We start from the raw sequence: 21544 nt of genomic DNA, 5'->3' as shown, positions 1-21544 counted from the left end.
CAGGGAACGGATTATCACGGCCCTTGTGACTCAGTACATGGATCCCATGTGCTTCCCTGCATGCAAGGGAAAGAAGCAGGCATGAAGTCTCAATTTGGCCCCTAATCAGCTGCCTAACTGGTCTCAGTCTCCAGGGACCTTCCCCAGGCTGGCAGTGCCAACCACTGCTTTCTCCTGACAGTGGGCACCTTGAGGGGGTCTGGATGCTGAGGGGGACAACAGTGGTGTGTGGTGATTGTTGCCTCTTCATGAGCAGAACAGATAAAATCCAAGAAGCTCAGAAAGCTGGATGTGGAGCTGGGAAGGATGGGGAGGGAACAGCAGCTGTGACCCCAAAGTGCTGCTGGGGATGGTGAACCCCTGGATGCTCCTGTTGGAGCAAAAGGCTTCCAAGTGCCAGGTTATGGGTCAGTTCAAACACTGGAAAGAGGAGAACTGGTAAAATGACAGTTTCTTCTTGCTGTGGACATGAAGTCAGAGAGATATCAGAGCATGTGGTTCAGGGCTGATTTTGGGGCATGGAAACTCCTTTGGTCCATGTAGTGTGGGGTCCCAGCAACTCCTTGCTCCATCCTTCTTAGTGATCCTTGGAGCACCATCCATGCTCCATTGTGATGATGCTGCTATGGCAACCAGGCCAGTGATTGTTCCACAGGGCATGGGGCAGTACAGGGCACAGGATGGGCCTGGGACCTATTCCCTTCTAGGTTCTCACCTCTCCTAAGCTTCCTACTGGAAACAGAAGTTGATCTTTGGGAATACACAACTCCACTGTGGTTCTGTCTCCTGGCTGGAGAGGAGCTGCAGTACCCTGGGGGGGCTGAGCAGTGTTGTGAGGTTCAAGGGGACCCAGAGGGCTGCAGTGTGGCTGCTGGGGACCAGCTTTGGGATAAGGGATGTGGGGTCCACTCTAGAGCCCTCCCTGGCAGCAGCGGGATGGGGGGGTGAATCCAGGTGTTCTTCAGGGATTCTGCCCGCTGGCACAGGGTGGGGGGGGACTGACCTCACTGGAATTTCTATGGAAACCCAGGTACTGAACGGGGTGGAATAGCTCAAACCATCTGTTCCTCCCCTACTTGTAAACTCGATCATTTCACGATGACATCACTAAAAATGCTCTCCTTTTATTCCTCTCGCAGCCATCTGTGATGGTTTCCTCCTGTGCCAAACACACGAGCGGGTGCTGAGGGATGGGCAGGAGGACACAACCACCCCATTACTCCTGTTTCATTTTTTCCCTTGGAAAGCGATCCTGTCCCTGTGAAGTCTCCCTTGTTCCTTTCCTGAGGCATCTACAGAGTAGACTGGCAGAGTTAGACAGGAAAAATGAAGAGCTCAAAGGTGAAAATGAAGCACAAACTAAAGCTGAACTTTGCAGGGGCTGCAGAAGATCTGCCATAGGGATCATACCTGTTGGAATACAGGTCCAGCAGTGGGGAGCCAGCCTTGCTTCTGCCAGCAAGGTGCTGGGTTGCAGTGGGGCTGCTTCTGCCTGCCCTCCTGTACCAGGGGTGAGGCCACAGCATGATATTTGGGTGTTGGGAGAGGCAGATTTGGGCAATATGGGTCAGCTGAGGACACAGGTGGTGGTGAATCTAACTGCCACAGCTTCAGTGCTCACTGTTGGGCAGGTTCTCAGTAGAAGTCACCTTTCCCCATCCAGAGATGGGAGCACTCCTGCTCCACTCATGGTCAAGGTCACCTGGCTTCCCCCAAGTCCACAGCACGAGTGGGTTTGGTTCTGACTCACGTGGTCCTTGCAGTCTGATAAAACAGGTGACAGCCTGCAATCCCCTGCCCTCCCCGGTGGTGGAGGTCTGTTCTCTGCCCAGGAACTGAGGTTTCAGGTGGTGATGAGTATCTCAGGTGCCAGAGAAGAGCTGGGGCTGGTGATGCCGTTCACCCACTCCCCCATGTCCAGCTCTGCCAGCTGCCAGTGCTGCTTGTGTTTGCTCAAGTGACCAAACCCTCCCTCTCTGTGACAGCAGAGGAAACCCTCCAAGAGCCAGGACCTTTCGGAACTCTCTGAGCATGAGAAGGACAGAAGGGCTAAAATGGAGATCAGGCACCTGCAGACACAGTATCATCACGCAGCGTGCAAGAGGAAATATTATGATGCTGAAATCTGGAGGCAAATCCAGGCTCAGCAGTGAGTACAGATCCATAGCCCACACTGTGCTTGGGAAGCTACTCCATGAGTTGCAGAATCACACAAGGGTTTGGGTTGGAAGGGACCTTAAGGCTCATCCAGTTCCCCACTGTGCCATGGGCAGGGACATTTTGCACTAGACCAGGTTGCTCCAAACCCCACCCAAGCTGGCCTTGGACACTTCCAGGGATGGGGCAGCCACAGCTTCTCTGGGCAAACTGTGCCATCCTCATTCTTAGAACTTCCTCCTAAATCTAATCTAAATTTCTCCTCTTTCAGTTAAAAACCATTCACTCTTGTCTTATCACTATCTGACTGTGTAAAAAGTTGTTCGCTCTTTTTTATAAAGAGATGGTGGGGACCAGAGTGGTGAGATGGGGAGGGGTAAGGACCTGCCCTGGCCTTGCAGATGGGATGTGCTAAATGTTATTTGTCATTCCGTTTTTACAGAAAAGCAATAGATGATCTGAAGCAAGAACACAGACATGTGTCACTAATGCTGAGCCAGATCTATTCACCAAATAATGTGATGATAGAAAACCGAAATCGTGTAAAGGTCGAAACCCTTTTTCAGATCAAAAATCAGAATGATGCCCTGATCAAAGAGAGAAAAGCCCAGATAGCTGACCTGGGCAAGCAGGTAAGGGCATTTGGACCATTCCCTGGCTGAAACTCCTCAATGTAAAACACATTTAATTCAGGCCTTGAAATATTCCTCCTGGCAAATGACACATGACAATGACAAGTGGGTAGAGCCAGGCTCCCATTCAAGTCAGCAGTGCTGACTGGAAAGGTAAGGTCAGACTCTAAAACTGGTTGTCCCACCAGTGCTTGCAGCCCCTCTGGGATGGCAGATCCCTGCCTGGGGTCACACAACATCCCTCTGCTTCTCCCTTCACTTTTTTTATTGTCCTGAAAAAGGCAAAAATGGAATGTTTGCGCTGCCTGAGATGTGACAAATAGAGGAGCAGCAGCACCTAAGGGATGTCCCATTCCTTCTCCTGGGGACATCCTGGTTGGATCTGGGCAGCAGTGGGGTGGGAGGCCAAGGGAAACGTGGGGCTATGGAAGTGACAGGTCCCTTCAGCCTTGTGCTTTGAGCCAGCTGCCCATGATGGAAGACAGGGAACATGCTTGGATAGTTTGCAGTTGCTGCAGGTGCTGCAGAGCTTTCCCAACAGGGTCAGCTTTCAGTCAGGGATCTCTTGGCTCAGTCATATCTCCCTGACCTGCCCCCTGCTTTGCTGTTCCCCAACTACTTCATTCTTCCCGTGGATTTATTTGCTCTGACAGCTTCCCACTTCTGGCAAAATTTTCCTCTGCTGATTCCCAGGGAGAACCCCATGGATCTCTGCCTGGCCAGCACAATACCCCAACCAAAACCCATCCTCGTTGCCTCTCCCACCCCACAGAGTGCTGCTGTGCTGTGCTCAACACCTGCTGGAGTTCCCTCCAGAGGCAGCTGCGTTTCCTTCACGACACGAAAATAAACCCATTCCCAGTTACAGTTTTTGTTTCTGCATGTGCAGGATGGGATCCTTTGGGATTAAAGCTGCTTCTATAACTGTGAGCTCATTAATGACATTATTGCTGCAGTTCAGGTCAACAGAGGGTATTTTCTTTGGCTGTGTGTCCTGACAAGAGTCCAGAAGGCAGGGGTGGAGATTATACTGCCTCTTTTTTTTTCCCCTCTGTGTATGTGCAGGTGCTAGAGCTGGAAAGAGAGATTACAAAGCAAAGAGAGATAACAGCAAAGGCATTGGAAGCAAGGAATCACAAACGGCTGCAGGAGAAGGTCGATGGACTGGAATTCCGCCTAAACCAAGTAAGCAAACATTTTGGAGACCTTTGTGGGGCCACAGAGGGGCCTGGGACCTTCTTGGTCAGGACAAAGCACAGCGGTGCAAATTTCTGTGGTTGACACAAGCTGCAGAAATCAGCTGTCTGATTCCCCTGGCCTGACTGCTCCCAGAATATCTCAAAGGCTCCTTCAAGCTTGGTGACCCAAAAGCAGGGTTTGCGCTGTGCCAAGAGGCCTGAAGGTCTGCACCTGTTTAGTGATCAAACCAAGCTGCCTGCAGCCACCTTACCTTGGACAACACCAGCTCCAGGTCCCTGCTGTGATTGCCCTGGTCTTCTGTTGCCTTTCCTCTCTTGGGGAGGAGGGCAGTGCAGGGCCAGCTTCAAATCTCTTGGACTGTGTTTGTCCCTGCCTTAGTCAAGGTCTTCAAGAAGAGACCTGAGCCCCTCAATCTCCCACCGGTTCCAAATCTTTTGCTCCGCTCTCCCCAGGCTACTGTGCGTTACAACACCATCCTGACCCGAAATAACGAGCTCCGGGAGGAGACCCGAAGCCTGAAAATCCAGAAAGCCGTTTTTGACAACTACTACTGGAAGTATGACAGGCAGCTGACTCAGCAGAATAGACTGTTGAACTCTGCTGTTGAACTCGCCACAGAAGACTACGAGCAGTGGTACGTGACCCTGCCAGCCCTGAGGGGAAAACTTGGTGCTGACGGGCAATGCCAGTGACGAGTATTGATGTTGAGACCAACTGCTCTCATCCAGAGCTGGGTGCTGAGGGTTGGGTGCCTGGTCAGTGCAGGGAGATTGGTACCTCCACGGTGTTTTATTCCACCGATCCCAGATGTTTCTCAGGATGGGGTGAATTGCCCCATGGAGGAGTCTCTTCCTTCTGAGTCCCACCTGAGCTGGGCACGATGCTCGAGTGCCAAACCCCACCAAGAGCTGTGTTCTGTGTTTGTTTGCTGCTGGCCTTGGACTAACACCACTACATCCAGATGAGAGCCAGGAACAGGCACAGCATCACGGGGCCTTTGCTAGATCAGGCACAGGGATGCATGGGAATGGCCAGGAACACAAAGCACGGAGTGACTGCTGCTCTCTGTGCGCAGGATGGAGTATCTCTCGAAGATCTCGGACATTAGGGAAGCACGCATCAGAGACACCATCCAGTTCAACATCAAGATGCTGGACCTGAAGTGTGCCCTTCAGCAGGAGATCAGACTGAAAAATTTCTTTGTCACCAAATGTACAGATCTCTCTGAATTGAAGGAAAAGGCCAAACAGAGAGAAGGTATCAGAGGAGGGAGCATGTGTGTAACTGGGACCACAAACCCAAAGTCCACAGAGTTGGCGGGGGACTGGTTATGGTGGTTTATAGCACCTCTGCCTTGCCTGCAGGCTCCCTAACCCAACCTTCACCCTACAAGGGAAAAGGCTAAACAGTGATAACTGAGACCACCCAGCACTGAGTGCCTTGGGGTGCCCTTGGGAACCTGCTCCTCTTGCAGCCATGGCTCCCTTTGTCATGTTTTGGGTTAGTTTGGGTTAGAAGGGACCTTAAAGCCCACCTCATTCCACCCCCTGCCATGGTCAGGGATATCTTCCACCAGCCTAGGTTGCTCCAAGCCCCGTCCAACCTGGCCTTGAACACTTCCAGGAAAGAGGCATCCACAGCTTCTCTGGGCAACCTGTACCAGGGCCTCCCCACTCTCACAGGGAAGAATTTCTTCCTAACATCTAATCTAATCTAAGATAATCTAATCTAATGTACTTATTTTATCCTCCTGGTAAGGTGTCCCACTGTGTTTGCTCCATTCCCTTGAGAACATTGAGCTCCCTGCTTAGTTTCTCTGTAAAATAAAGGCACTCTCTGCCCCTCTGGGGAGCACCACACCAAACCCCACAGCACTGCAGGGAGGGACAACGGGGCTCTCTGTCTCTCCCAGCTTTGAAGGCAGCTGAGTGGGCGAAGCAGAGCCAGGCAGAGAGTTATGAGGTGGCTTACAAGCGCCTGCTGGAGCTGTCGGACGGAGAGATCGACCAGCTCTTGGATGAGTTCGTGGAAAAGAACAGGAGATTCTTCATCCTCTTTGCCTATGCCATTAGGCTGAACGTCCGGAATGAGGGCATGAGACAGAGGATCAAGGCCATCCAGGTCTGTTCCAGGCTCTTCATGTCTCCCCTTTCCATGCAGTGCTTTTGGCCTGGGGTGGGTTTGTCCTCTCCCGAGTGTCTGGCATCACTGCCCACACCAGAGCCTGGCTCACAGGCACACGGGTGGGATTTGGGGGATGCGAAGGAGTAGCCAAAAATGCAATTCCCAACGCTGTGTTGTCAGAACTAAACGTGTCTCAATGCTGCCACCGTGTACCCAGGAAAAATACTGCAGTATCCAGGACAGCCAAGAGCTTCCTTGAAGTGTGTGGCACTGGCTGGAATGAAAAGTGGGGTCATCCATCCCCTGCCCTCCTGGCCTGGGGACAGCGGTCCCCAGAGGAGTCCAGAGGGATGTCCCTGATCCCAGGGCAGAGGGGTGTCCCCAGCCTCTGTTTGACATGTCTGGTGGGCATTCCATCAGCATCCCTTCCATGTGCTTGTGTTTACACAGGATGATATGACAGCCACCATGCAGGAGCGGGAAGAGGAGGAGACAACCCGGTTTCATGTCATGCAGGAGCTGGAGGTATGGCAGCCATGCATTCCCTCTGGAAGGGCTGCAGATCCCTCTCTGTCCCGGTACTTGTCCCAGGAAGTCTGGTCCTGTCAGCGCTGCTCTGGCAAGTGGCTGGAGAGGTGTGGGCAGAAAAGGGCCCTGCAAAGGTTTTGGCAGCTCCCAGTGCATGGTGAGAGGGTGACAGTGGGGCTCCTACCAGCCCTGGTCTGGCATGGGGAGTTTGGAATCCCCTTCACAGACCTTCTTCCCTGCAGGGATGGGAGCATCCCACAGCCTTTCCTGGAATGTCTTCTTTAGTTTGTATTTAAAGAGTACTGTGTGGGTGGCCAAGCACTGGATCAGACTGTCCACAGAGTGTGTGGAGTCTCCCTCACAGAACCACCTGGATGCAATCCTGTGTGATGTGCTCTAGGATGAGCGGGAAGGTTGGACCAGATGACCCACTGTGGTCCCTTCCAACCTGACCCATTCTGTGATTCTGTGACTCTGTCTCCAATGTCCAGATTGAAACTGGGCAGCACCGGGGTGGTGGGATCAGTGAGGAGCTGGTGTGACACCTGCCAAAACCTTTGTTGATAGGCAAAATTAACAGAAACCATTGAGGAAGCCAACAAGTATGAAGCCAAATGCAAAGAGAGCAGCAAACTCCTGGGACAGCTTCAATCCCGCATAGAGACCCTCTTGAAAGACATTGACTGTGACACCACAAAGTTAGTGAAGCCGCTCGGGAGCAGCTTGCTGCCACTTTTTGGTAAGCCTGCCTTCCCACACCACACGGCCTGAGCTGTGTGTGTCCACCACCCTCTGTGTTTTAATTGAGCTGGTTTTTTCCCTCTGCCCCATCAGGCAAGGTGTCCCCAGGGTGAATTTGCAGCACCAAATTCCCAGCGAATTCAGGAGCCAACTCAGCTGTATAAACATCCCAGTGGACCCCCAAAACCCTCATCTTGTCTCTGGGCATTGTAGAGAGGTGGGGGTCAGCCTCTTCTCCCAGGCAGTTGGCAACAGGACAAGGGGAATTGCATGAAGGGAGGTTCAGGCTGGATATTAGGAAAAATTTCTTCACTGACAGAGTGGTCAAGTGTTGAAACAGACTCCCCAGGGAACCATCCTTGAAGTGTTCCAAAAACAAGTGAATGTGGCACTTTGTGATATGGTTTAGTAGGCATGGGGGTATTCAGTTGAAGGTTAGACTTGATGATCTTGGAGGTCTTTTCCAACCTTAGTGATTCTGTGATTCTATGATTCCATGACCTAGCCCTGGTCCCTTGCCCCTGGGGAGTCAGGCTGCCCACTGACGCTGCCTCGGGGAAGCCAATGGATCCCCTGCGCTGCAAAGGCCAGGGGTGGGTTTGGGCAGGGTCCTGGTGCAGGATCTCGGTGCAGGGACCCTGTGGGATGCTGCTCCTTCCCACCCAGGTCCTGTGGAGGAGAAGGTCGATGAGTTCCTGGTGCTGGAGTCCCTCCTGCGCTACACGTCAGTCGACCGCGCGCACCGGTCGCAGTCCTTCATCAGCCCCATGAGCGGAAACTCGGGGCTCCTCTGGGTGATGGATCGGAACAAGCTCTGCCCGCCGCCCCCCGACCCGGACAGCACTGACCCCGGCACTGGTGAGCACGGGAGGAGGGAGGGAAGGGCCGTGGCCGGGCAGCAGCCGTTCCCCAATTCCCCCGTGGCCAACCCCTGCATCCTCACACACACATCCACACACATCCTCCCCAGTCAATCCAACCAGCCCATCCTGCCCCACTGGGTATATAAAGCTCGTGATACCATGGGGTGGCCATTCTCTTGGGCAGCGGAAGAGCCGCTGGACAAGGACCAGCTGCGTCAGATGGTTATCAAGAGGCACGAGGAGGAGGCGGCCAAGCCCCCCAGCACAGGCAAGAAGAGGAGGAGATCCCCATCAAAGAGCCCAGCACGGGCGAAGTAAAGAAGCAGTTTCATTCTTGAACTTCTGTGTCCTGGACATCATTCCGTCTTCCCTCTCTGGAAGGAGCCCAACACCTTCCGCAGCCTGCAAAAGCTCACGAGGTGGTATTTTGGCCAGGCTTCACCCACTGCTGACAGACCCACAGCCATGGTCAGGATCAGCTGCTCTATGTCGGGGTGACATCCCTGTCACACAGCCCAGTGTGCTTCCTGCAGCTGGGTTTGGGGACCACCGTCCTGCTCCTGCACCATGCCTGCCCGAGGAGCCCAGGATGCAGGGGGGTGACTGTGCTTGCAGGGTGTTCCCTGCCAAGCTGGTAACTCTCTGCTGCCTAAAGTAAATCTGAGCTCAGTGCTGGTCCTGGGCTGACGGGACCAGATGGGATGGCCAGAGCCCAGTGTGGAATGGGCTGTGGGGTGGGAGCGGGGAGACAGCAAGGCAGAGGGATTCGAGGGCTCACGAGGGTGATGTGCAGTAGGGCTGGGAGTCTGGGGGCAGTGGGGTCTGGGAGGGGTCCTGTGGGGCACAGACACACCGTGCAGACACACTACACGTGCCCAAGCACTGCTCATGCCAGCAGGTTCATTTCCTCTTGCCAAAAGGCAGTTTAATGTGGATGCCATTCCTGTGCCAAATTCCCAGGCACATGCCTCTCCAGGGGAAGAGGAAAGGGAAACCCCGTGTGATCTGGGGAGAGGTGATCTCCCAGTGGCAGCCCCAGCCCTGAGCGTGGGCTAGTCCTTCTCTTCGCCGTGTGTGATGACATGGACCAGGTTCTTGTAATCCAGGTTGCCCGACATGTCTGGAGGGAAGGCTGCAAACATCTGGTCGATCTGCCAGGGAAGAGCCAGGTTGAAAATGTGGCACAGAAGGGGTTTGGGACCAGGGCTGGGAGAAGGGATGGGGTCTGTTGGGATGAATGGCACAGGAGGCTGGTAGAGGGTGGGAAGCAGCTCATACCTCTTCCTGGGAAAACCTCTCGCCCTGCGTCATCAGCATTTCTTTGATGCTGCAAACAAGAGGGTGTGGTAAGCACTGGGGAGGTCTTGGTGGGGACACCCCCTCCTAACCCCCTGCCCCAGATACCCTTGCACTCACTAGGCAGATTTCAGGCCTTTTCCCTCTGGATCAAACACCTTGAATGCGTTCAGGATCGTCTCCTCCGGGTCGGCACCTGCAGGTGACACAGCCATGGCCATTGGAGGTGGCAAAGCAGGAATCCTCCTGCTTCCCCCAGCTTTCGTAGGGGGAAGCAGGGTCCCTGCAGGAATGCTGACCCTGCAACTGGACACTTGAGTGCGGGTGGTGGCACGTAAAGGAGCGGACGCAGGGTGGTGGTGTGAGCACAAAGCAGGCTGTGTCGCCACCGCTCCGGCATCCGGCATTTATCTAATCTTTGGAGTGTATTTATAGAGCTCCAGGCTCAGCCCTTGGGGCCCTGTAGCCTCCTGGAGATCTGCAGGAGGCTGCATTCCTTGGGTAAAGTACATGATACAGGGTGCAGCTGGATGGGACAATGGGTCAGAGTGTGGCTGGTAGCCAGGGTGGCCACTGGTGCCACTGCTGGTGTCAGAACGCTCAGAGGTACTGCAAGAACTCCTGTCCCCCCCTTCCTGTGGGGACAGCAGCATCACAGCCATTTGAGTTTTGTAAATGGCTGGGGAAACTGAGGCACAGAGACCATGTCATACCCCCCCAACGGGTATGAGATGGAGTGAGATCCGCACCCTTCAAAGAGCCTTTGACAGGTCTCACTTGGAAGGGTTTGGAGTCCCAGGAGCTGGGTGGCTTGCCCAGGTGGGACAGGATGTTGGTGACGGTGTGGGTGCCCACCAACCACCCCCCAGCTCCCTGGATGCCCACTGACCACCCCTCCAGCTCCCCAAACTCACCCTTGAGTTTCTCCCCAAACATAGTGAGGAACACGGTGAAGTTGATCGGACCAGGGGCCTCCTTTATCATCTCATCAATCTCCTCATTTTTCACATTCAGGCGCCCTGGGGAGAGCCATGTTGGAACAATTCCATGTCCATGTTTGGCTACTCTGCTCTGTGTGCTGGGGGCTAAAACACACCGTGGGATCCTTCCTGTGGGGGATTTCCCCCACCCGAGGGAAGCAGCACATCCCTGGGGAGCCACCTCTGACAAGGAACAGCAGTAGCAGGAGCGAGGTGGGGGAACCATCTCCAGCTCTGGTTCCTCGGGCTCCAGGATCACAGAAAAGAGTGATGCTGTGCTGCTTCCTTCCCTCACTGCCCCAAGGATCAGCCTGCTTCAGCCCTCCTCAGGAGGTGTTTTGGGTCAAAACCACCACCATTGGGGTTTCCTCTGGTCTCCAGTGCCAGAGGGTAATGGGACTGAGTGCCTCCATCCTTTTTCCTGGGGCTGGGTTGTCCCTGGGACTCCCTGGCCCCATTGCTGATTCATGGTGACCTCCCTGATGGGAGAGCCAAGCTCACAACGTCACAGTCTCTCCCAGATCCCGTAAATCCCCTTAATGCCTGCACACCCCGGGATGCCATGGGATGGGCACAGCCAGGTGCTTCTAAGCATGGGAAAAGGCATTTGGCTCAGTGTAATCCAGGAGCTGGCTCTAGTACTGATGGGATAAACCAGCGCTGCTGTGGGAGCTGCTCTGGGTCACCCGCGTGGAATCTCACGGGCTAACAGGCCTGGGTTTGGATCAGGAGGGTTTTGGCAAAACGGGAGATCCAGTCAATGATAGGGGCTTGGTTACTGGGGGGGTCCCCCCTCGTTTATCACTTAATAGGTGTAATGTTGGCAAAGCTGTTGGGGAGGGGAGGGTGCTGAACAGGGGCTCACCGAGGGCAGCAAATGTGTCTCTCAGATCCGCCTTGTCAATGAAGCCATCCCGGTTCTGATCCATGATGGTGAATGCCTGGAAGCACAGGAGGAGGGAGCACAGGGAGAGGGAGAATTGTTGGCCTTTGCAAAGGCTTTAGTGCTCTACTCCTCCTCCCTTCAACTTGGATGGGACAAGGGCCCTTTGAGCCCTCCCAGGGTGGGGCTCTGGGAGTCCTCACCCAGTGAGGGAGCAACAACCCACCCTAATCCCTAATCCAGCAGCAATCCTGGTCCTTGCAGCCTCAGGCGGTGGCAGACCAATGACAGAAGCCAGCCTGAATCATCAGCTCCCCAGCTGGGTCCGGTTATCCCTGGAACTGAAATCTACACAGGACCAAGTGCCTGCTGTGCAGAGGGTAAGAGCTCCTGGCACTGCAGGTGGGAGTTAGCTGGGAGATGTGCTCCGGCTCTCCGGGATGCTGCCGGCTGCTCTGTGGGGTGCAGGTTCCTTGGAAGCTTGGAGGCAATGCCATATCTAACAACGTCACTGAGCTGTTATTCTCACTTTTAAAATAAAGCGACCCAAAAACCGGGTGTGCTGCCTCTTGCTGAGAACCAGCTGTCCCTGATCCGAGAGCACCAAGGAAAAAGCTGAAGGTCATATCATATCAAGGACCCTCAGTCCTTCCCACCAAACCCACCTACCTCTTTGAATTCCTGGATCTGGGCCTGCTCGAACATGGAGAAGACATTGGAATTAGCACCTTCAATCCTCTTCTTGGCTTTCTTGGGTGCCTGCAGGGGTTCAAGAATGTATCATTAACTCACTGGCTTTTTTTGGGGTGGAATAAAAGCATGAAATTGCCCTTAGTCGTGACTCCTTCGTGGTAGCTCTGGGCTGGGACTCTTCCCTGGGGGCTTGCTGCTTTCCCCCTGAAGCTCTGGGATACGGAGGGGCATTAACATTCCTGCTTAAATTACAGCTCCTGGTGAATTTAGCCAAATATGTTCAAGGAAAGATGAGGCGGGAAATCACTTCTCCCAGTCACAGGTGAAAGGCTTGGCACCAGGGCGAGATATCCCTTTTGGAACCCCGGCTTTGGGAGTGGTGCTGAGGTTGCACAAGGGCTGTAGTCATTAGGTGCTTCCTCACCCTGCTGTGCACTTATTAAAGTATTTGCTTAATAAAAAATTCTGCCTTCTCCTGCACTGAGGCTTGAAACAACCAGAAACGGCTCAATGTGTGTTGTAAAGAAGAGTGAAGGACAGAGCCCCTCACTGTCCCACCCTGCCCATCATCCCTCATTCCAGTGTCTGCTCCAGCAGCCGTTCCCTCTTACTGGAGGGGTCTGCCAAGAGGAGGGAGAGCAGGAGGGCTTTTGGGGCCACAACCGCCCTTCCTCTCGCTGCATGGAGGAAGGGAAAGGACCAAAATGGCATTTGGACCCCCAAAAGGTCTGCCCCAGTTAGAAAGCTCTGCTAGCACGGGATACACCTCTCTGTTCCCTATGGGGTGCTGCTGATCCAGCCAGATGCTTCTCAGTTTGCTCACCCCCTTTCCAGGGCAGGAGAGACCCTTGACCCTCAGATCCCTGTTGCCTCCGTCACTCCCTTCCCATTCAATCTATCCTGGTGGAAAATCTAGTGGATTTTCTCTCTCCCCACTGGAGCTTTGGGCTCTCAGTACTCACCATGGCCTCGCAGGGCTGCCGATGTCGCAGTGAGGGGTGTCCTGGAGGCAGTCGCTCACTCCCCCCGGCTCAAACAATAAATACCCCCCCTCTGGGTTAAAAATAGCCCCATGCCCACTTTTGGCTGTAATAGGTGAGTTGGCCGCCCCCAACCCTGTTGTCTCTGCCTTTCTCTGGCCCTCCCTCTCTCTAATCTGGAATAGCAGCTTGTTGTTGTCACCGGCTGACGTGACATGTGAGCCCTGGAGGGTTTCAAGGTTAACCAAGTGCCAGGCGGCCCCCGGCTCCCACCCTGGGGATGCTGACCCCGGACTGCACGGGAGCAGCCCCACCTGCCTTTGTCACTCGGGCTGGGGCTGGGCTTGTCCCCTCTGTTGGGACATGCAGGGAGGGCCTGGCCCCAGGGGACTCCCAGCTACAATCCTGCAAGCGTTGTGGAGTTTTCCCTCAGTCCTGTCAGGCATCTTTGGGATACTTGGTGCCCCATTGCAGCATTGGCATGGCAAAGCTGGGCTCTGCTCAGCTGCTGGAGGTGGAGGAGCCCCCCTGCCCTGGAATGCCTTCGCTTGGGATGCTCCAAGAGCAGGAGCAGCTGCCTGGTCACTCCGTCTGTGGCCGAACAGGGACCTTCCTGCTGCAGCCCTGTCCGGGATGAGGCCAGAGGTGGATGCTGAGCTCTCACAAAGCCGGGCAGGCACCAAGGGCTCCTCTCTCAAGTGTCACCCCCCACTGAGGCACCTGTCACCCAGTTAAGCCAAACACTTGCTCACCCTGGTCCCAGAGACACACACATTTAACTCTCCCCATCCTGGGCTCTGTCCCAGGGACACATCTTGCAGCACCCGGGAGTGATGGCACTCACACCGCCTGGATGCCATGACTGACCAGCTGGACATGGCACAGCCACCCTGGCCGTGGCACAACCGCCCTGTCCAGAGGCTGCATTTCTGCAGCAGGAGCCATGGAACCCATGGTAGGTAGGCAGCAATCCCACAAAACCTCTTCCATGTGAACTGCTCTCATGGAGCAGGATCGATGGCTGCCGGGACTGGGCTATTTGGTGGTTCCCTTTTGTCTTCAGTATTTTTAGCCTGTTTATTTTATCTCCCCTCCCTCTTGCCTTGCCCGTGATGAGGCTGGAGGTGGATGAGTGGGAATGCTGGGGTGGGAATGGTGCTGGCAGCCCAACAATGCCCATCAGCCCCCCAAGCTGTGTGGGGCCTGGCATGGCCATGACCCAGTGGCTGGCACAGGGGGCTGCCAGCCTCGCTCCTGGCATCATCCCCTCTGCATGCCGAGGAGGTTGGAGGTCTGGGACAAGGCTGGGAACAAAAGGCACTGTGAAACCAGATCCCCAGAGCTCCAGGCTCTGCCCAGACGCTGCCCTTGTTCTCCCAGAGGACACAAATATCGTGTTTAATCCCTGGCACTCGCTGCTCTGTCTCACCTCGCTGCCCGGCTGCTGCAGCCGAGCCAGCAAGGATGGCATTACAGGGAGGATTTCTGTAGGCAGCAGGGAAACATGTTGGGAAAAGTGCCTGGAGAGGAGAAAACTCCTGATCCCGGAATGATTGCCTCATCTGGATGGAGCTGCAGCTCACGGAAGGGATTTCAGGGTGTGGTTTGGGGTCTGCGTGAGCAAAAGGGCAGGAGAGAGAACCGCGGGGGCAGAGCTGGGGCCAGGACCGGCCCCGGGCACAGCCAGAGATGAGGGGGATCAATCTCAGCACGGTCGCTCCCTCCTCCTGACAAGTTCAGTTGGATTCATCAGCCAGCCGAGCCCAATTACCTTAATTTGTGGCATTAAGGAAAAATCCATAAGCATCAGGGAAGTGATGTGTGGTGGTTTAACGGGACCGGTTGGCCACGGAGCCGCCGGCGCCGCCTGGGCGCTCCCGTCCCCGGCTCCATGTACGTGCTGGGCATGGCTGGCGGCGCAGGAGGCATTCCTGGAGCCGTGGAGATCTCCCAGAATATGAGTTTTTTGGGGAATAAGCATTTCTGCCTGCCCAGCCTGGAAGAGGCCAGACCTGGGTCTCTCCCCAGTGTTGCCCAGGTTGTAATTGGGATGAGATGGTGACTGGGGGCTTTAAGGGATCGGTGGTGCCGAAGGGGCACAGAAATCTGGGATGGGATGGGGTGCAGGTGGCTGCCTGGATTTCTGTTGAAGTTTGTAAGACAGTGCCTCTGCTCCACTGCTCGCTTCTTGCTGTCAGCTGCAATCCTCTGTGCTGCACGGGCCAGATCCTGCTCCCCACAAGGATTCCAGTCCATCCTATGGACGGAGGCACCTCCAGGAGTTGTATGTATCCTTTTCCCACTGTGGATATCAGGGGGCTTATTGGCACCCAGGAAAACCTGAGTGCTTTAAATATGTCTGTATGTCCATATGTGCCTCTGGAGCCCTGTAGTGAACAAAAGAGCTGTGGGAAGTGGCTGCAGCCCGTGAATGGATGTCAGGGAATAACACACATATCCGTGCCACGGCAGAATCAAGCATCGTCCCTTCTTATCTGCAAAAGAGCCTGTGTTTTACATGAAAAAGCCTTTCTAATTAATAGGCCAGCCCCTCTTGAACTCGATAAAAAACGGAGTCAAAAGGATTTGATTAACCCCCGCTCTCTGCCAGGCATGTGCTCAGCCTGAGCCAGACGTGTCCCTGCGCCCCAGCCAAGTCCTGCCCGGGGCTGATAATGGGCTCCCTGTGTCCCGGGAATCCTGGCAGCAACGTGGTATCCCCGAGTCTGAGCATCCACAGAGCTGGTTTGGGGGTGTCCAGGCCCCGGCACAGCCACACCACTGGGGCAGGATGCTCCAGAGCCAGCCTGTGCCACCGCTTGCTCCACACCATTTCCTTATGAATATCCCCTGCTCCAATCTATATTTTTTTCTGTGATCAGACACATTTGACTAAACTAATACATATGTATACACACCAGGACGCTCCCACCCAAACCAATGTAAATTACCTCTGACCAATACATTTTCCCAGGAAATCAATGCATTTTAACACTGGATAATATTTATGAAATTGAATTTTTTATTGAAGCTAATGCAATTCCCTTCTGTTTTATGCATTTTTATTAAACTAATGCATTTTAAATTAAACTGTTGTATATTAACTACAATGGCTGTTGGTACTTACAGTAAAATAATATATGTTTGCTGAAATCGATACGTATTCCAAACCCAGGAATTTCAGTTAACAAGGCTATATCAAATATAACAAATGCATGTAGCTACTTAATTTGATGCTTATATACACTGGCTGCTATATTTGTTTATTGGTAATGATTATTTTCAAAGGGAGAAAGCTCATTAAAGGTAGAAGGATGGATTCCTGTGCAGCTCAGAGCTGCAGTTCGAAGCTGGCAGTGGTGGTCACCCCATCCCCACTGAGGGGGGCCGTGGGGTGACCTGTGTGTCCCAGTGCTGGCTGGTGGCTGGAATTCATCTCCTCTGCCTCAGTCGGCTTCTGTGCCCTCTGTCCCATCCCTGCACCTCAGTTCCCACTGCGTGGAGCTTTGGGAAAATCCTTCCCTTGCTCATCACACCCCTTCACAGCCCCTTTCTGCTGGCAGCATCCTCAGGAGCTTTCGGAGGATTTTATCCCTCTCCCCTTCATGTTCAGAAGGTTTCCATGTTTAACAGCTTCTTCCAGACAGATTTAATTCAGCAGTTTTGCCTGATTCAGCTCTGTTTTCCATCAGAAGGATATATCACCGTGGTTGTGGCCAGGAGGCTTTGTCCAGCCCAGGGGGCTGGGGAAGAGCTGCCACCCACCAAACAGAGCCAGGGGGTAGGTGGCCTGAGGATGGGGACAAGAACAGATGATTCCCCATCCCTGAGCTCCTGACCTGTCCCAGGGCTGTGCCTTGCATTGGCAACAGGATGCAGCCCAAGGGAGAGGTCTCTGTCCTGGCCTCCTGAGCCACAGCACTGACAGGGAAAGCCATAAATAGCAGCGTTATCCGCTGAGCGCACGCGAACAGAGTCGAGATAATTTGGGCAAAGCAATAAAAGAGGAAAATTAATTAAAAAGCATGTGCTAATTGTAGGGAGCATGTGCCTGGAAAGAAGTAGCCGTGGCAGAAAGGCAGCCGGTGGAGAGGCCGGGCACCCTCCCTGTGCATCCTGGAGGGCAGCGAGGGCTGAGACCGGGCACAGCTCAACACATATCCCGCGGGCACCGAGGGGAGACGGAGGGGTGCTGTGCCCCCGAGGTGCCTCACCCTGCACTCCTGTGCCCCCCCTGTCCCTTAGCGTCCCCCTCGGGGTGTCCCCGCCGTGACCAGTCGTGTCCCCTCCGTGTCCCCTCCGTGTTCCCCCGGCCCGGCCCGCGGGGACGCGCTGCAGTTACCGCGGTGGCCGCCAGGTGGCGACGTTGTAACGGGCGCGGTGCGGGCGCTGCCCGGGCCCGGGGGAGAGAGGAGAGGGATGGGGGGAAAGGGATAGGGGGAGAGGAAGGATGGGGGCAAAGGGGTGGGGGAGAGGGGCTGCAAGGAGAGGGGAGATGGTCACGAAGCTCCATCACCTCTGGTGATGGGCTTCTGTGCTATCACGGAACGGTTTGGGTTGTTAAAACCCCCATCCCGTTCAAACCCCCCTGTCATGGGAAGGGACACCTTCCACTAGACCAGGTTGCTCCAAGCCCCGTCCAACCTGTCCTTGAACACTTCCAGGGATGAGGCATCCACAACTATCGAACACTCTAAATCATTTGTGAGGATGTGGGAGACACTGGGATGGCTTGTACCTCACTGCTGGAGGGCAAGGCAGAGCCCTGGCAGAGCCCCAGTCTTTCCTGCTGGAGAAGGCAAAAACCCGACCCCTAAAACAGTGGTGGCATGGGGGAGGCAGCAGGACCCCTGACAGGGTTTCTGGAACCCCAGGACCAAACCTGCTCAGTGACAGCTGGCAGGGGCTTCACTGCCTTCCCTGGCACGGGATGGGGATAGAGTTCTGGGAGCAGCAGTCTGCATCCCCATGAGGGTCTTTCTTCTCTATGCCCAGGGCTGAAGCTGGGCCTGAGCTCCTGGGCAGTTCCAGGGCCTGACACATTCCCACTTGCCCTGATGGCACCACTGTCCCACAGTGGGGTTCCTGGTGTCCCTCTGCCCAACCTTGGGACAAGGCAACTGAGTGAGCTCACGTCACTGATGGCTCACCATCATTTCTGGCTCACCACCACCGCTGGTTCACCACCACAACTGTTTCACCATCACCACTGGCTCCTCACCACCACTGGCTCTCCAGCCCTACTGGCACATGACTCTTGCTCCCAGCATTGCCCCTCGACTGCCTAATGGGGCTGGACCACTGCACAAAGACATGGATCACAAACGCCAGGAAGGCAGGAATAAATTAATGCCTAGAATTGGAATGGGAGTGTGCTGAAATCTCCTTTTTTTTTTTTTTTTTTAAGTACACAGAAAAGCCCCTTCCATATTTTAATTAAAAGCCTTTCAGTAGAGGAGGCAAGGGGCTGCCATTTACAACAGTCTATTGTCAGGCACACAAAGCAAACCGGGCTGGAAACAAACTGATTTATTAACCTGCGCCTCGCAGCGTCCCCTGGGGTGGGTGAGCCCTACATGGGAGGGCAGTGTAGGATCGGGGTCCCCCTGCTCTCCCTGGGGTGCTCCAGGGCCCCTGTGCACTGCCTGAGGGGACACAGGGGTGGGGATGGTTCGTGCCACCCCACAGCTCTCTGTGTGGCACAGGGCACAGTCCCTCTCCTCTTCCTTATGGCTCCCATTGATTTATTAATGATTCGGCCAAACAGAAACATTCCTCCAAAGCCCACAATTTAATTTGCTCACCAAAGATGCCAAGTTAGTTTTATTCCTGATTTATGAACAGGCTCCTCTGTTCCCTGGGCAGCAGAGCAGGGAGGTGATTTATGGGTGTGAGATCAGCTTTGTGGGCGCAGGACAAAGTCTCCCTGCCTGGGACCTGTCCTGATGGGGTCCAGCAGCAGATTCCTGCAGGATTTTAGTCATGGACAGACTGGACAATCCCTGTTGCTGGCACAGACAGGACACATTTGCATCAAAGAGCAGAAACCAGCTCACCCCCAGCAAAGACCACCCATCCCACCTGGTTTACTGATCTATCTATAAGCAAACCTCCCCCTGGCCCTGAGGGAGGGATGGAAATGAATTCCCACGTGGGATCTCCCCTTGCACAGCCTGTGCTCCCACCCCTGGCTAATTACAGTCTCATTAAGCCAGAGGTGAAGCAGCTGCCTGGTACCACCAGCAGCCCCAATCTCATTACAAACCTCAACGACTCCCAGTGGTTTCTACTCCCTGGTTGTGGTTGTGGGGGTAAGAAAATCTATTTATAGCACCTGGGTTCCCTGAGCAAAGTAAGGAGGCTTGACTTGGGTGCCCCCAAGGAGGGGCAGCACACGTGGTTGGGGTCTCAGAGCACTATGAAAATTGTTGTTGATGTCAACAGGGTTGAAATTTCAGCTCAGCATTTTCATCTGGGGTCCCCCAGTACCAGGGGGATGTTTTTGTTGTGGGACCATGAGAAGGATCTGCCATGGGAACCCCTTCTGCAGCCAGCTCTGGAGGTGAAGAAGAAGCTGACAGGGCTTGCAGGAACATCCAGGCTCTCTCTGACACAAACTGCCTCTGCTCCTGTAAATCCTTTCTTTGAACTCTGATTTTCTGTTCACTTGTTCTTCTGCCTGAGGCATTTTGCAATTGTGGGATCGTGAGCGACTTCTGAGTTTCTCTGAGTGGAGGAGATGAGAAGAACAAGAGATGAGAAGAACAAGATCGTTTCTTGGCTGTTTGTGCTACAGAGTGGGGCCAAGGTCACTTTGGGTGTCTGCCTTACCCTTTTGGACAGTTTTCCTGGCCCAGGAGCAGACCTGTCCCTGTGACAATTGGAAGCACCTGCAGAGCAGGGAGCAGTTTGAAGGGTGTTCCTTTTCTTTGATGTCTTCTGAACTCAAATGGTGCTTTTTAGTGGAATCCCAAGAGTCCTGCAAAATGCAGGGAATAGCAACAGGATTTTATCTGGGCAGTGAGGGACTGTTTCTTCCCCAGCTACATGCAGAGAGAGGCTTCAGCACTGCAGGATCTGCTGCACCAAAAGGAGCTGAGAGCTTTGGGAACAGTGAAGGACTATGAGTGACCACTGCAGGAGCGTGTCTGGGTTTGCTGGTGTCCATGCTCCCTCCAGCCCTTTGGAGTACAGGGATCAAAAGGTGACAGGTAAGACAGGGGGAGCAGGACAGTGGTGAACAAGGTGGCTGCTGCTCGCTGCCCTCATCCTCTTTGCAGTTTTGGAGGCAAAGCAGCTTGTGAACCCCTGGGAACACTTCGGGATTATATCCCCCTCCGTGGGGTGGTGGTGGGGAATGAGCTTGTCTCGGGGAGGGGAGCTGGCATGTGGATTTGTGTCCCAGCCTGGGAGGAGCCCCTGGGCTCCTCCACGAGCAGAGACGTGCACGTGTCTGCACAGCAGCCCGGGGTGTTACCTGCTCCTTGGCAGGAATATTAAACTGCTGCACTTGCTTGGTCTGCAAATACCCGCCTGCAAAAAGGACCCGAGGGGCAGCTCCGTCCTTTTCTGCTCAAAAACGAGTCACAGCCAGTGGGGTTGGGGTCCCTTCAGTGCAAACTCGGCTCTGCTGAGGGCTTACCGCTTCCCAGGGGATTGGGAATTGATTGTCCAAGCCCTTTGGGGGTCGGGGTGATCAGTGCAACAGGCTATGGGACAACTTGGGGCTGAAACTGTAAAGTTCTTTTCCTGCGGTGGGGAAGCAGAGTGGGAATTCCAGGTACAGGTGCTGCTGGGTGGGCTCTGTTCCTCTGCTGAAGTTGTTTGCATTCCTCAGAGCCCACCGCACTGAGAAATTTAAAAATGCAGCCCTAAACCAGCCTGAACTCGGCGTGTTTCTGAACCCGGGGTGTTTCTGGCCGCGGAGCGCTCAGAGCGTGTTTGCTGTAGCCATTCCCGGCAGGTCAAAGGTGCTGGATGGGTCAGATTAGGGGAAGAAAAAAAAAAAAAAAACAAACCAAAAAAAACCTGGAAAAGTTTAACCGGCGGCTTCCGGCTGGCGATTTTCCAGCTAAAAGCCTCGATTGGGCTGGGAAAAACCCCCACCATCACCGGAGGGCTCCGCGACCCTTCCCCGTACGGAGACCCACGGATGTGGGGGTGGTTGGTCCTGGAGTGACGGGGGGCGATGCTCGGGGGTGGTCCCGGTGGGGAGAGGGGTGGATCGGGGGGGAAAGGGGTGGGTCCCGAGGGGAAGGGGGTGTGGACCGGGGGGTTTCCCCCTCCCTCCCCAGCGCGGGGCCGTCCCCGGTGGGGGCGGGCGGGCAGGCGGGCAGACCCCCCCGGTCCGCGCGGCTCCGCGCCCCCTCCGCGCCACCGGGCTCCCCCAAGATGGCCGCCGAGGTGGGATCGATGTGTCGATACCGGACACGGTTTGATGTCCGCCGGCTCCAGGTCGGTGGCGGCG

General features: G+C 54.7%; 3 protein-coding genes across 6 annotated transcripts in view; 2 read left to right on the top strand and 1 right to left on the bottom strand.

Moving 5' to 3' along the window:
* The first annotated feature begins 661 nt into the window (after positions 1-661).
* On the top strand, positions 662-8584 carry CCDC63 (coiled-coil domain containing 63). 4 transcript variants are annotated; one of them, XM_027739738.2, is made up of 12 exons: positions 662-707; positions 1248-1341; positions 1986-2149; positions 2600-2789; positions 3855-3974; positions 4442-4623; positions 5065-5246; positions 5902-6110; positions 6564-6638; positions 7209-7380; positions 8049-8240; positions 8430-8584. In XM_027739738.2, the coding sequence occupies exons 2-12, from the start codon at positions 1327-1329 to the stop codon at positions 8561-8563; spliced, it is 1635 nt and encodes a 544-aa protein (XP_027595539.1). In that variant the 5' UTR covers positions 662-707; positions 1248-1326; the 3' UTR covers positions 8564-8584. The 4 variants fall into 4 exon arrangements, with proteins under 4 accessions (XP_027595539.1, XP_027595537.1, XP_039236255.1 ...); XM_027739736.2 differs by having other exon boundaries at positions 665-707; positions 1140-1341; XM_039380321.1 differs by lacking the exon at positions 662-707 and adding an exon at positions 737-1030 and having other exon boundaries at positions 1140-1341; positions 1989-2149.
* Positions 8585-9251: 667 nt separating this feature from the next.
* MYL2 (myosin light chain 2) lies at positions 9252-12157 on the bottom strand. Its single transcript, XM_027739788.2, has 6 exons — positions 12074-12157; positions 11387-11462; positions 10456-10560; positions 9662-9737; positions 9524-9572; positions 9252-9396 (listed from the first exon to the last, which is right to left on the bottom strand). The coding sequence occupies exons 1-6, from the start codon at positions 12107-12109 to the stop codon at positions 9298-9300; spliced, it is 441 nt and encodes a 146-aa protein (XP_027595589.2). The 5' UTR covers positions 12110-12157; the 3' UTR covers positions 9252-9297.
* Positions 12158-21431: 9274 nt separating this feature from the next.
* CUX2 (cut like homeobox 2) overlaps positions 21432-21544 on the top strand; it is a 67472-nt gene continuing 67359 nt past the window's right edge. Inside the window, exon 1 of the mRNA XM_039380310.1 lies at positions 21432-21531. Within this exon, the coding sequence (XP_039236244.1) occupies positions 21469-21531 (63 nt within the window). The 5' untranslated portion in view covers positions 21432-21468. The remainder of the gene's footprint in view (positions 21532-21544) is intronic.

Source organism: Pipra filicauda, unplaced genomic scaffold (genome assembly GCF_003945595.2).
Source record: "Pipra filicauda isolate LSUMZ 115617 unplaced genomic scaffold, ASM394559v2 scaffold192_size1418226_pilon, whole genome shotgun sequence".
NCBI classification, from domain to species: Eukaryota; Metazoa; Chordata; class Aves; order Passeriformes; family Pipridae; genus Pipra; species Pipra filicauda.
The sequence above is the reverse complement of the archived record's forward strand: the minus strand, read 5'-3'. Positions and strand labels throughout refer to the sequence as shown.

Coding starts and splice junctions, on each gene's coding strand:
- CCDC63 (XM_027739738.2), top strand. Junction 5,247..5,901: donor AAAGGCCAAACAGAGAGAAG/GTATCAGAGGAG, acceptor TGTCTCTCCCAG/CTTTGAAGGCAGCTGAGTGG. Junction 8,241..8,429: donor CAGCACTGACCCCGGCACTG/GTGAGCACGGGA, acceptor TCTCTTGGGCAG/CGGAAGAGCCGCTGGACAAG.
- MYL2 (XM_027739788.2), bottom strand. CDS start 12,109: ATGTTCGAGCAGGCCCAGATCCAGGAATTCAAAGAG. Junction 11,463..12,073: donor AGATCCAGGAATTCAAAGAG/GTAGGTGGGTTT, acceptor CTGTGCTTCCAG/GCATTCACCATCATGGATCA. Junction 9,738..10,455: donor GTTTGGGGAGAAACTCAAGG/GTGAGTTTGGGG, acceptor TGTCACCTGCAG/GTGCCGACCCGGAGGAGACG.